This window comes from Mobula hypostoma, chromosome 11, assembly GCF_963921235.1.
Source record: "Mobula hypostoma chromosome 11, sMobHyp1.1, whole genome shotgun sequence".
Taxonomy (NCBI): Eukaryota; Metazoa; Chordata; class Chondrichthyes; order Myliobatiformes; family Myliobatidae; genus Mobula; species Mobula hypostoma.
Window position 1 is genome coordinate 21,612,300 of NC_086107.1, and position 15,382 is coordinate 21,627,681.

A 15,382-nucleotide genomic window follows, 5' to 3' on the forward strand; every position below is an offset into this window, starting at 1 on the left:
AAGCTTGTAACTCATCCATAGTTGTCATATGTCCCTCATTAGTCCCCTTTTTGCATATTCCCCCAGTTTTTAGCACCTTTAGCAGCAGTTACAGCCTTGAGTCTATGTGGGTAGGCCTCTATCAGCTTTGCATATTAGGACATTGCAATTTTTCCCCATTCTTCTTTACAAAACTGCTCAAGCTCTGTCAGATTGCATGGGGATCATGAATGAACAGCTCTTTTCAAGTCCAGCCACAAATTCTCAATTGGATTGAGCGCTGGATTCTGACTTGGCCACTCCAGGACATTAACTTTGTTGTTTTTAAGCCATTCCTGCATAGGTTTGGCTTTATGCTTAGGATCATTGTCTTGCTGGAAAACAGATCTTCTCCCAAGTCGCAGTTCTCTTGCAGACTGCATCAGGTTTTTCTCCAGGATGTCCTTTTTTTTTTGCTGCAGTTGCTTTACCCTCTACCTTCACAAGCATTCTAGGGCCTGCTGCAGTGAAGCATCCCCACAGCATCATGCAGCCACTGCCATGCTTCACACAAGAGGTGGTGTGTTTCTGATGATGTACAAGGTTTGCCTTACGCCAAACATAGCATTTAGTCTGATGGCCAAAAAGCTCATTGTTGTATGTGCAGTCTCTCCCATCTTGGCCACTAAAGCTTCTAACTCCTCCAGAGTTGTCATAGGTCCCTCGCTAGTCCCCTTTTTGCATAGTCCCTCAGTTTTTGAATATGGCCTGCTCTAGGCAGATTTACAGCTGTCCCACGTACTTTCCATTTCTTGATGATTGACTTAACTGTACTCCAAGATATATTCAGTGACTTGGAAATTTTCATGTATCCATCTGACTTGTGCTTTACAAAAACCTTTTTGCAGAGTTGCTTGGAGTGCTATTTTGTCTTCATGGTGTAGTTTTTGCCAGGATACTGACCCACCAGCAGTTGGATCTTTCAGATACAGGTGTATTTTTACTACAATCGAAACACCTTGACCGCACACAGGTCTCCAAAAACAGATTTTCATTTAACTAATTATGTGACCTCTAAAACCAATTGGCTGCACCAGTGCTAATTTGGTGTGTCTTACTAAAGGGGGTGAATACTTATGCAATCAATTATTTTGTGTTTTACATTTGTAATTAATTTAGATCACTTTGTAGAGATCTGTTTTCACTTTAACATGAAAGTCTTTTTCTGTTGATCAGTGTCAGGAAAGCCAAATTAAATCCACTGTGATTCAATGTTGTAAAACAATAAAACATGAAAACTTCCAAGAGGGGTGAATACTTCTTATATCAATAGGGCTTACTACAAACTCAAAACATTCTAATTGGTTTGTCAAACATGCTGGCTCTTTCATATATGCCTGTCAACCCAGAGCTATTATTATTTTCCAGGGGACTTGTTACTAGACCCTTAAAATAGATATCAGCAGTTCCCCCACAGTTAAAGTTGTTTTTTTTTCTGAAGCTGCATTCAGTCTTTGGAGATAATTCTAGTATTCATGGAAGTTTAGAACATAAAAACTAATGTATTCACTTTGTCTATTATCATTTCTTTTAAAATCTTGGGATGCAGCTTTTCCCCCCAACATGTTTATTTGTAAACTAAAGTTAATTTATTTTACTTACAGTTTCATAGATGAACTCCAATATTTTCAAAGAGTTTTACTTCCAAAAATGCAGACAAAGTATATTTATTTAATTTTCTATATTTGCTTAGTTCCTAATATGGTTTTATCCTCTACCTCAGTTTGTAGCAGATCCCCATTAACTTCTGCTAATAGATTCTTCTGTACATATTTATTCACATTTTTTGCAATCTGTTCTTGTGTTTAATTTCCAGGTTCCTCTTGTTGTATATTTTCCCTTTCTATCATTCTTAATGCTGCTCCTTGTTGAATTCTTCCTATTTGCTTCGTTTAGATTCAATTCTATTGTTTCATGTTGAATTTAAACACTGCCAACGTTGACATAAAATTTCTAACATATTATGATCGCTCTTCCCTGAAAGTCTCTTAAGTGGTCCCAATCCTTAATGTCTTTTATGGAAATGTTATAAGCTTTATCCTTTGATATAATATTATCTTAAACTTATCTTGTCCACAAGCGTTCCTGTTTTTTGTGTGATTTATGTTGTAAAGTCAAAGTTGAGTTTATTGTCATATGTACAAGTACATGTAGAAACAGGTGCAATGAAAATCTTATTTGTAGCAGCACCACAAGCACATAGTATCATATAAGCAGACTCACAAAAGAAAATAAGTTAAACAGATAATACACATATATATATATTTCTTCTAAACTATGTAAGTATTTTCAAATGTAAGCTGTTATCTATTTAATATTATACTTTTCAATGTGCAGTATTGTGAAAATGTCTTAGGCATATATATATATATATATATATATATATATATATATATATATATCTAGAACTAGGGTGCCTAAGTTTTTTGCACAGCCAAGTAGGAATTTTATGTGTTGCACGGTACTGCTGCCACAAAAAAGAAAGCAAATTTCATGACTTATATGAATGATGATAAAGCTGATCCTGATATTGGACTCTAATGTGGACTGAGAGTGAGAAGAGGGCAGTAAGTGGGGAATTATGGTTGGGAAAAGAGGAAGGGAGATGGGAGGGAGTGGGAAGCACCAGAGAAACATTCTGTAATGATCAATGAACTAGGTGTTTGAGATCCAGTGACCTTGCCTGGTGTCTCAGGGCAGGGTGAGTCTGCACCTGTGCCACCCCTGTCCCTGGCACTCCTTCTCTGCCACCTGTCCCACACCCATCCTGAAGCACTCCACTCTCACTATTGCCAACATCCCTTGATCCCACCTGATTTACAAACTTGTTTACCACTCCATATTGACAAATACAGTACTGTGCAATTTAGGCACCTTACTCAACTTGTCTAAGACTTTTGCATTGTACTGTAGTTTCCAAATTTACTGAAGTGGAGTTATGTCTCACGCATCTATATTTCCTTCATTTAGATTTAATACTATTATTTCTGGTTGAACTTAAAAACTGTCAATCTTGACATTATGACCACTCTTCCCTAAAGGTCTCTTAATTACTAACATGCCAATTAAACATTTCTCATTGGCCTAGTATGGCAAGTGGCAAAACTGCTCAGACAAGCAAGTTAGTCATCAGCTTTATATTTGTGTGGTGTGCAGATTAGGAGATGTTACTGATTTCCAACGTGGCAGCCTAGAAGTTACCTGGAATAAGCATGTTCAGACTTGCATTGCCCTTTGCTTCAGCATTGGTTTGTCCTTATGCTTTTCAGGAAGTTAATTAACTGCAGGCAACATAGTAAAAACAGCCGAGGATACTGAGGTCTCCCTCCCCCCTTTTGTGTAATTTGCTGGGAGTGTTGTCCACAAAGAGCTCAAAGCATTGTTGAGAATCCGTACCACCCATCCCGTAACCTCTTTCACCCACTACTGACAGGAAGGAGGTACAGGAGTATCAGGACTAAGAATGCCAGACTTGGTAACAGATTCTGCCCTTAGGCTATGAGTTTAATGAATACCCTGCCACCACCAAGGTCACGTCACTGGGACAGCAAACTGTTTGTTGTTTACCTGCACTGTGCATTACTTGCATTTTGAATTATAATTTATTAACTTGTTTGAGGTAATATTTTGTTTTGTGTGCTGTATGTTATAGATGTTTTGTGGGGGCACCATGGTCCAGAGGAATGTTGTTTCATTTAGTTATATACAGTATATGTACTGTCAGATGACAATGAATTTGAATTTCAACTTGATAGGTCTATTGACAGATCTTTGTGAAGTAAGCTTTTCAGAATTACAATTTTTCTGACAGTTCTGAGGACATTTGCTTTCCCTGAATATTCAGGAGGAAAGCTTAAAAGTCCTCTTCTGATACAGTATATTAAACTGTGCTGGTATCTGTGGATTCACTCTCCTTCATTTTCTCTAAGGCAAAATAACGTTAGATTATCAGAGAGATGGCTGAATTCCAAATAGGATTCAGGGTAGCAGAAATGACTCAGCAAGCCTTCTCTGTTTGCAGAATAACTAACATTTCCATTAAGTCACCTTCAGTAACAAAAAGAAACTTGTTCCACAAGAACTCAATGGTAGGTTCAGACCCTGTGTGTAGGAAAAAATGCTTGTCTTATACAAATTCAACACATTCCTGTACATATTCACAACCTGAGGGGATCTCACGACAATGATACAATATAGATTACTAATTGATGTCAGTGTACTTGGGAATGACTTTGAACCCTATGTTTATTTCAGAAAAGTCTTCACAGAATGTTGGTTGGATTCCTTTGAGTATTTACACTCACTTTGATTGGCATTTGCAATAGAACAAATCCCTGACACTTTGATCTCAAGCCTGTAGAGAGGCCATAACTTGTCATAAGAGATTCTACAGGTGTTGGAAATCTTGAGAACGCACACAGAATGCTGGAGGAACTCAACAGGTCAGGCAGCACCTACAGAAGGAAATCAACAGTTGACATTTTCAGTAGTACTTCATCAGGATTTATGAATTACAGTAAAGCGTCTTAGCCAAAATTTTGACTTTTTATTTCCCTCCATAGATGCTGCTTGACCTGCTGAGTTCCTCCAGAAAGTTGTGTATATTGCTCATAATTTGCATTCTAGTTTTGTGGATTTGAAAACTAAGTTAAAATGATTCAACGTGCAGAATTTTTAATATTTCTTCTGAACAATGGTAGTTAGATTGGGATTGTTACACTTTAAGGATTGTACTATGTGGCCAATTGCTCTAAAGTTGGAAAAAAGTTTTGCAAATTTTCAAATGTCCTTGAATTGATTCCAACATTGATTTTGTATGACTCAAGTCTGATGTATGTAAATATGGAAAGGACTTCAGTAGACATTAAGGATCTTCACTGAGCACATAGTCAGAGTCATAGTCATACCTTATTGATCCCGGGGGAAATTGGTTAAATATCATCTGATAACTAAGGAAGAATGGTAGAAACATTTACCCAAATTTATGTTCCAAGTACACTTGTTGGCCAATATAAACAACTGGAAGAATCAGAGTTCAAAGTGCATATCTGTAAAGGAATTATGCACAATATTATCCAATATTTAGTGATCCCGATAGTTCCCTGTCCCTGGGTGGGAAGCCAGGAAGATCTCCCTTAATAGTTCTTATATCAAACGCACTACACTCATTTCTTATGCACTTTCTGCTTTCTTCTCAGGATTAAAGAGGTTTATAGCACAAATCAATGCTTTCAGGCCACCTCTTTCATCAAGCTTTGCAAAATTAATCCCTTTTCTTAATTGTCTCGGGTGTAGCTATTCACACATCATCATGCTACTTTCTGTGTAGTTTGAGAACCGTTGTGGACTGTCTTCATTTTGATTGTAACTAAATCGGCCATCCCTTGAAGAAAACCAAAAACTGAAATGCTGGAAGAACTCAGCCAGCCAAGCAATATCTAATGCATCATTTTTTTTAGAAATACAGCACAGTAACAGGTCTATCAGACCCAACAAGGTAGTGCTGCCCAATTACATCCATGTAACCAATTAACCTACCAACCTGTACGTCTTTGGACTGTGGGAGGAAACCAGAGCACTCAGAGGAAACACACACACAGAGTGGCAGGAATTGAACCTGGGTTGATGGTGCTGTAATAGTGTTATGCTAACCTCTACAGTACTGTGTCACCTCAAGTCGTGCCAGTGACTCTTCCCAGTAATCCAAAATGCTGAGTTATTCCAGCATTTCTGTTTGTGCTTCATCTTTAAGCATCTGTAGATCTGTTTGTTTTCCACAACATCCATTAGATTTATTTATAAATCTTTCTTGTCTCTCTCTCTATCTATGCGTTTAATCTTCTTAAGTGCATTCATCCCTATGACTTAAGTACATTCATTATCTCAGCTTTAAAAAACCTCCTTGATCTTTTATCAGTTATATCACAATTTAAGTAGGAGAATATCTACATCAACCTGTTGTTTTCTTTGTCTGTATATCCTTGCAGGGCTGTGGGGTGGAGGTACGTCTCTACCAAAGGAGGTGTAAGGTTCTCCTTCCCTCCGCTAGCCTTGAGCAAGGTGTAGCACTTGCTTAGCCTCCCCACGTGAGGCTGGTCATATGAGCAGCTGATGCATGTCACCAGTCCTAGTTACGTGACCACTGACACCAGGAAAGCAGTCTCTGAAGAGTACTGATAATGGCTGGCGTCACCCATCTCGTAAAGACACTGCCCAGAAGAAGGCAATGGTAAACCATTTCTGTAGAAAAAATTACCAAGAACAATCATGGTCACGGATATAGAAAAGAATAAGTAATTAAAGACAGATGTAAGACCATGATCGCCCATGTCATACACCATGAAACATAGAAATGTAGAAAACCTACAGCACAATACAGGCCCTTCGGCCCACAAAGCTGTTCTGAACATGTCCTTACCTTAGAAATTAAGAATGATGATGATGATGATATCCTTGCACTGCCAGTTTCATAAAACAGTTCAAACTGCAAAAACTGCCATCTAAATTCCAATAGTGTGTGAGGTAGGGTTTATAAGATAGTCAAACTTTTAACAACTTGTTTCAAACTGTAGCTTCAAATCATTACAGCAGAAAAATGCGGTGTTTCAATATGCAAAAAGCAATTGTACCTTCAAGACTTTTCAGAATACAGTCAGTATTTTGAGGCATCAATTCTTTCTTTTCAATCAGAGACGAAATGAAATCTCTGCAGGAAGCCCTCCAGAAACAGATCAATGAGGCTGCATTGAAAGCAGAGAAACAGCAGGCTGGGGTAAGCTGTCACAGGCAAAATGCGGCTGTTTATTTTCTGAATATGGCTGGAAAAAAATGTAAAAAAAAATTGTGCTCTTCACAGTAATAAAGCAAGTGTGTTTATTTTGTGCTCTGTTGTAGTAGTTGGAGCTCTGTAATTTAATATTGCAGGTTTGCTGCTGTTACAGATCAACTTCTTAAAGGCTGAGGTGGAAAGGAAGAGCAAGCTGATAAAAGATTTACAGCAAGAGGTAAGAACTTGTATAGCTGTGCATGACTTCCTAGGGGTATGAGCAAAAGCTGGAGGAGAAGGAAAATAATTTGGCAGAACAGCCTGAGTCTAAATGCTGAGTCTTACACAGGCGGTTGACCATGATTGATTTAACATTCATTCCTCTTAACATGGCATTACAAGGTTAACTATTTCCAGTTTTGTATGAAATTTGAAGCTGAGTAAGCATATTTCATTTTTTTTTATGGTGTTTTAAAACCTTGTAATTTAACTTTTGGTAAAAAATTCAATTTAATTAATAACTTTATGGAGGGAAATATTGTCACAGAAGTAAAAGGTCTATGCAGAGACCTGAATGAGTCACATTTTGCTCAGGTATTTTGATGTCACATTCGGCCTGAATCATAGAATTTTTATAGCACTGAAGGAGTCCACTCAGCCCATTCTGCTTGTCCTTGTCAACCACTGGCTTAGAGTTTGAACTCGGACAGTTTTGATGGTGATGTTCACATTGATGATTGAAGGACATTGATGGGGGTTAAGGAAAAAGATTATTTTGACTTCATGTTTGCAGTTGTGGGTGTGGATTTGCGGCTTAGTTTTCACCCCCTCTACCCTCCTTGCATAAGAATTGAAAAGAGCATTTATCTGCTCCTCCCAGTTTACTGGCCCCAAATAATGTGAAAATTAACATACTTTGACCATGTAATTTATCAGGAAGATCTGAGATACTTTCACATATAAAAATAGCAATACAATTTTCAAGGATTGATCACAGATATCCTTTGCTGCATTCCAGGCAAGTACATAATATTCTAAAAATGTTCTGAAGTTCAAATAAATATATTTTACAATACTGTTCATACTAATCTCTAATAGAATTTGTTAAGATAGTGTTGGATGGAAGGAAAACAAGGGAGGACGTACATGCATTGCTCTTTTGTATTGGAGGAAATACTTTCAGAATTTCATTATTCCACTAACACACTAAGAGAAGGGATTCAAAGAATTGGAGGTGGTGTTTCTAAAATCTAATTGTAAGCTGACCGAATATGACTATAGATGATAGCTTCACTATGCAACGTTTTTGAAACTAATCCACACAGATAAATTACTAGCTGTAATTGGACACATTATTTGGACTTCAGAGTTTGTGTGTATGCACGAAGTTTAAGGTAAGAAATACGTAGCCAAATCTGGTAGTTTACAAAGGCAACTTAATTGATCAGGAAGGATCTTGAAATTTGAAAGACAACTTAAAGATGCAAATCCAGAAGGCTTAATTGGTTGCTTTTAAACCGTTAGAAATATTGAATGCAAAATGTACTCTGATAAGGAATTAAATAATTTATATCTTGAATTGTAGAATATCTGTTTAGTATAACAAACAGCAAGGAAAATAAACTACAACTACACACACCATCACTTAATATCGCTAAAGGGAAATGACAAGTTGGCAGTGATTTGTCAGAGATGGACTCCAGAGACAAAAGTAGACAAGGCAGAATGTTCCAGTGATACAGCAAGCCCACAACCCCTGGTGGGCAATCTTCCAACTTTACGCTCACAGGACACTTTTCTAACATCTGAGGAAATTTCCCAGTGGTCCGTGGAACTGGGCTCAACGTATAGTTATTTTAGGGGCACAGAAATGCATTGGGGTAGATTTCAACCCTGCCAAGGTGCAGATATCCATCCTGGAACAATCTACCTCTGATAGATTCATGGACTTGTACAGAATTGAACAGGTGCCTTCATCCATGTCAACTAATGTGTCCACTTAAGCTAGTTTAATTTCCCTGTGGTTGGCCGGTAGCCCTCTAGATTTTTCCTATCAGTGAATCTGCCCAAATATTCCAAACGTTGCAATTATATCTCCTTGCACCACTTCTTCTGGCAGCTCGATCTATATGCCTACAATCTTTTGTGTAGACACATTTTCTTTCAGGTTCCCTTTAAAACCTTCCCCTCTCACCAGGAAACAGTGCATCCAATTTTAGAATCCCCTACACTGGTAAGAAGTACACTGTGACCATCCATTTTATTTGAGCCCCGCAATGATTTTATAAATTTCCATGTGGCCCCTCTCGTCCTCCTTCATTCCAGGAGCAACAGTCCCAGTTTAGCTGATCTCTCCTGATAACTCAAACTATTCAGTCCTTGCACCTTCATTGTGAATATTTACTGCACCATCTCAAGCTTAATCACATTCTTCCTATCGTACGGTAATTGGAAAGGCGCACAATGTTCCCAGTGCAGTACAGCTGTAAAGAACATAGAACATAGAATAATACAGCACAGTACAGGCCCTTCGGCCCACAATGTTGTGGTGACCCTCAAACCCTGCCTCCCATAACCCCCACCTTAAATTCCTCCATATACCTGTCTAGTAGTCTCTTAAATTTCACTAGTGTATCAGCCTCCACCACTGACTCAGGCAGTGCATTCCACGCACCAACCACTCTCTGAGTAAAAAACCTTCCTCTAATATCCCTCTTGAACTTCCCATCCCTTACCTTAAAGCCATGTCCTCTTGTATTGAGCAGTGATGCCCTGGGGAAGAGGCGCTGGCTATCTACTCTATCTATTCCTCTTGTACACCTCTATCATGTCTCCTCTCATCCTCCTTCTCTCCAAAGAGTAAAGCCCTAGCTCCCTTAATCTCTGATCATAATGCATACTCTCTAAACCAGGCAGCATCCTGGTAAATCTCCTCTGAACCCTTTCCAATGCTTCCACATCTTTCGTATAGTGAGGCAACCAGAACTGGACACAGAACTCCAAGTATGGCCTAACCAAAGTTTTAGGGAGCTGCATCATTACCTTGCGACTCTTAAACTCTATCCCTCAACTTATGAAAGCTAACACCCCATAAGCTTTCTTAACTACCCTATCTACCTGTGAGGCAAATTTCAGGGATCTGTGAACATGTACCCCCAGATCCCTCTGCTCCTCCACACTACCAAGTATCCTACCATTTACTTTGTACTCTGCCTTGGAATTTGTCCTTCCAAAGTGTACCACCTCACACTTCTCCAGGTTGAACTCCATCAGCCACTTCTCAGCCCACTTCTGCATCCTATCAATGTCTCTCTGAAATCTTCAACAATCTTCTACACTATCCACAACACCACCAACCTTTGTGTCGTCTGCAAACTTGCCAACCCACCCTTCTACCCCCACAACCAGGTCGTTAATAAAAATCATGAAAAGTAGAGGTCCCAGAACCGATCCTTGTGGGACACCACTAGTCACCACCCTCCAATCCGAATGTTCTCCCTCCACCACGACCCTCTGCAAGCCAATTCTGAATCCAGCTGGCTAAACTTCCCTGGATCCCATGCCTTCGGACTTTCTGAATAAGCCTACAGTGTGGAACCTTGTCAAATGCCTTACTAAAACCCATGTAGATCACATCCACTGCACTACCCTCATCTGTATGCCTGGTCACCTCCTCAAAAAACTCTATCAGGCTTGTTAGACATGATCTGCCCTTCACAAAGCCATGCTGACTGTCTCTGATCAGACCGTGATTCTCTATATGCCCATAGGTCCTATCTCTAAAAATCTTTTCCAACAGCTTTCCCACCACAGACATAAGGCTCACTGGTCTATAATTACCCGGACTATCCCTAATACCTTTTTTGAACAAGTGGACAATATTCACCTCCCTCCAATCCTCCAGTACCATTCCCGTGGACAATGAGGACATAAATATCCTAGCCAGAGGCTCAGCAATCTCTTCCCTCTCCTGGGGAATATACTGTCAGGCCCCGGGGATTTAACCATCGTAATGCATTTTAACAATTCCAACAACTCCTCTCCCTTAATATTAACATGCTCCAGAAAATCAACCTCACTCATATTGTCCTCACTGTCATCAAGTTCCCTCTTATTGGTGAATACCAAAGAGAAGAATTCATTGAGGACGTCGCTCACTTCCACAGCCTCCAAGCACATCTTCCCACCTTTATCTCTAATTGGTCCTACCTTCACTCCTGTCGTCCTTTTGTTCTTCACATAATTGAAGAATGCCTTGGGGTTTTCCTTTATCCTACCTGCCAAGGCTTTCCCATGCCCCCTTCTTGCTCTCCTCAGCCCCTTCTTAAGCTCCTTTCTTGCTACCCTATATTCCTCAATAGACCCATCTGATCCTTGCTTCCTAAACCTCATGTATGCTGCCTTCTTCCATCTGACTAGATTCTCCACCTCACTTGCCACCCATGGTTCCTTCACCCTACCATTCTTTATCTTCCTCACCAGGACAAATTTATCTCTAACATCCTGCAAGAGATCCCTAAACATTGACCACATGTCCATGGTACATTTCTCTGCAAAAACATCATCCCAATTCACACTTGCAAGTTCTAGCCTCACAGTCTCATAATTTGCCCTTCCTCAATTAAAACTTTTCCTGTCCTCTCTGATTCTATCCTTTTCCATAATAATGTTAAAGGCCATGGAGTGGTGGTCACTGTCCCCCAGATGCTCACCCACTGAGAGATCTGTGACCTGACCCGGTTTGTTACCTAATACTAGATCTAGTATGGCATTCCCCCTCGTCAGCCTGTCAATATACTGTGACAAGTATCCGTCCTGGACACACTTAACAAACTCTGCCCCATCTAAACCATTGGAACTAATCAGGTGCCAATCAATATTAGGGAAGTTAAAGTCACCCATGATAATAACCATGTTATTTTTGCACCTTTCCAAAATCTGCCTCCCAATCTGCTCCTTGGTATCTCTGCTGCTACCAGGGGGCCTATAGAATACTCCCAATAGAGTAACTTCTCCCTTCCTGTTCCTGACTTCCACCCATACTGACTTAAAAGAAGATCCTGCTACATTACCCACCCTTTCTGTAGCTGTAATAGTATCCCTGACCAGTAATGCCACCCCTCCTCCCCTCCCCCCCCCGATCCCTATTAAAGCACTGAAATCCAGGAATATTGAGAATCCTTTCCTGCCTTGTGCCAGCCAAGTCTCTGTAATGGCCACTACATCATAATTCCGTGTATGTTTCCAAGCTCTCAGTTCATCACCTTTGATCCTGATGCTTCTTGCATTGAAGTACATGCACTTTATCCCTTCTACCTTATTACCTTTACACCCTTTATTCTGCTTCTCTTTCTTCAAAGCCTCTTTATATGTTAGATTTGGCTTTACTCCATGCACTATACTTGCAGTTCTCGCATGACCTTTATCTTCCTCCACCTCACTATCTGCTCTAACACTCTGGTTCCCCTCCCCCTGCAAATCTAGTTAATGTATGAAATCTAGTATGAAGTAGCCCATTACTCAGTGCCCTCACTGATGAAAGTAAGTATGCATATACCTTCTTCCCTACATTGTCTACCTGCATTGTAAACTACCCACAAAACTTGGACAAAATTCTATAGATGTGTGGTGGAGAGTATATTGACTGTTTGCATGATGAGCTGGTATGAAAACACCAATGCACTTGAATGGAAAAGCCTACAAAACGGAGTAGATACAGCCCAGTCCATCAAGGGTAAAGACCTCCTCACTATTGAGCACATCTACATGGAATGCTGTCGCAGGGAAGCAGCATTCATAATCAGAAGCCCACCATTCAGACCATGCTCTCTTCTCCCTGCTGCCATCATTAAGAAGGTACAGGAGCTTCAGGTCCCACACCAGCAGATTTAGGAACAGTTTTTACCCTACAAGCATCATGACACATGCCGGTGATATTAAACCTGATTCTGACTCTGATCATGCTCTTGAACCAGGAGGGATAACTTCACTCAGCTTCACTCATCCCAAAACTGAACTGTTCCCACAGCCTGTGGATTCAATTTCAAGGACTCTTCATCTCATGTTCTTGATATTTAATGCTTATTTAATTATTATTATTATTCTTTTGCTTGTTCTTTTTTGTTTCATTTTTTTGTTTTACTGTGAATGGCCGCAAGAAAATAAATCTCATTTGACATTACTGAGCCTTGATAATAAATTTCCTTTGAACTCTGAACTTTTGTGTTGCTTCTTTCAGAGAACTGTATACTAGTACCCCTCAGTCACTCTGTTTTACAACTCTCCCCAGGAACTTGACATTCATTGTGATAAAAACACTCTCCTTTTCTGGGTTCAAAATGGGATTAATATCATATTTCATCTGTTGTGCTAAAGCTTTTAATACATATTCTTGGAATTTTCTGGAAAAGCCACGAGCTTCAGGTCATTTTCTCTTCAAGGGTGGTGAACAGAAATCTCAAATAGTTGAATTTCTCTGTGCACATCATAAATGCATTATATTTCCACTTAGCACTCAATGGAATTTTGAAGCTCGGTAACCTTGAATCTCTAATGTTGGTTTATTGCATACTAATGAATCAAAGCCTAGCTTCTGTTGACACATTGTGATGAAATCTAAATCATGTTTATGATAATTTAGATTGCACTCATATTATCAGTTTACTGATTGAGAACCTTGTTATGGTACTAGTCACGGCACAATAATGCTGGGTGATTCAAAGACTGTTAATTTACCTTCATATATAAAACTAAAACCATAAACAATAAATCCCACTCTAATTTTCTGTTGCATTACTAATACTTACTAAGCTAATGCAAATGCCATTTTTGGTGTTCTTCTATATATCAGAGAGGAAACAAGGTACATGGAACTCCAAAAAATTAGAGGGCTATGCGGTAGGGAAATTCTAGGCAGTTTCTAGAGTCGGTTACATGGTCGACACAGTATTGTGGCCCAAAGGGCCCATAATGTACTGTAGATTTCTGTGTTCCTATGTTTCTATGTAAGAAACAGAAGCAGGAATAAACTATTTGTCTCCTAATGCTCCTCTTCCATCCAATATGGTATAGTTGATCTCCCTTCTCATCACTGCAATGCTACTATCAACACATGCTTCACATAAGCCAGACATATTCAACCTCTACTCAGAGGGTATGCTTCTGTTCCTGGAGTCATTCAAGTGAGTCTACCCTGCACTGACTCCAAAACAAATATCCTTCTAACACAGGGGTTCCCAACCTTTTTTATGCTATTGAGCAATACAATTAAGCAAGGGGTCAATGGACCGGAGGTTGGGAACCTTTGTTCTATTGCAACAGAAAACCAAATGACAAATGACACAGAGTTGTTTCAAGAGCAACACACACAAAATACTGGAGGAATTCAGCAGATCAGGCAGCATCTATGGAGAAGAATAAATGGTCAGCATATTGGGCCAAAGATTCTCATTCGGTTACTGCTGGTAACTTCTGCCAATCATTGTTGCTTCATAGTACAACTCACATAAGATCTTCAAGGTCATTGGCCTCTTGCAGATTTTATTATGTTCTTAAATGTAAAATGAGATCCTGGTGAAGCCATTCATTAGGGAACAATGCCGGAAGAAGTCTGGTGGAAGATTCATAAACAGCTGGAAAGATGAATTGCCAACATTCTCATAAAAGGCATGTTTAGCTGAGGTATTGACCTTCCTCTTTAAGAAAGCTGCAAAGAAAAAACTCCATAAAACACCTCCAGGTGTGTGTTGCTTCAGCAAATTTCAATGCATGTTTTCTGATATTTTATTCCTTTTCCTTTTCTGTGTTAACGATGTCACGTGAAGAATAACTATTTTTTTGAAAATGTTATTAATTTCATAAGGGTGTAAGAGTAAATTTCATAAAGTGTGCTTCTATTATGGAGTCCACTTGTTGAGACTGTATATTACTGAACTTGGATATGAGGACTTTCTATTAAAAAAGAATGAATGGAAGATCATAGAGTTCATTCATCCAAATCCCCATTACGTATGGCCAGTGTGTGAGTTTGTATGCTTGAAATCCAACTTGGTAAGGTTACAAATTATTAGTACTGGAGATGCCTCCCAGAGAATCTGCAATTGAAGAAGAGAAAAGCAAGTTCATTGTAGATATACCCTTGAGAAAAAGAATCTGTGGACTGAGCATGAAAACAAAACTTTTCTGAACTTGTGTGTTTTACATTAATGCGCCCCAGGAAGCAAACTTGAAGGAGCTACCTTGGCTATTTAGTAATTTGCCATGGTTTCTCAAAGATTTAACATCTGTTCAGTAACCTTCGCTAGTTTCTGTATCAGGTGCAACTCACACATTATAATTCCCAAGGTGGTCTAACCGATGAAGCACGAGAAATAATAACATGATAGAACAGCTGCTAAGTACATTAATGCTGCATCTAAATCCCCACATTTATAAAAACCTGCCTTCTTTTACAGTTTTATCAACACGTCCTTCACCTTTATAGATTCGTACATATGAATCTCAAAATCTCAACTCTTCCCCATAGTAGCAGAGTGACTTCAAAAGTCATTCACTAACTGCAGAGTGATTTGCAACATACTTCCAAAGAGAAAACAAGAC

The 15,382-nt window shown here is 39.3% G+C and overlaps 1 protein-coding gene across 2 annotated transcripts in view; it reads left to right on the plus strand.

Annotated features, from left to right (window-relative positions):
* The window catches only part of luzp2 (leucine zipper protein 2), a 427,971-nt gene that overhangs the window by 239,356 nt on the left and 173,233 nt on the right, over window positions 1-15,382 (plus strand). For both annotated transcript variants that reach the window (XM_063061752.1, XM_063061753.1), the window contains 2 exons: window positions 6,709-6,790; window positions 6,960-7,022. In XM_063061752.1, the coding sequence (XP_062917822.1) occupies window positions 6,709-6,790; window positions 6,960-7,022 (145 nt within the window). The remainder of the gene's footprint in view (window positions 1-6,708; window positions 6,791-6,959; window positions 7,023-15,382) is intronic.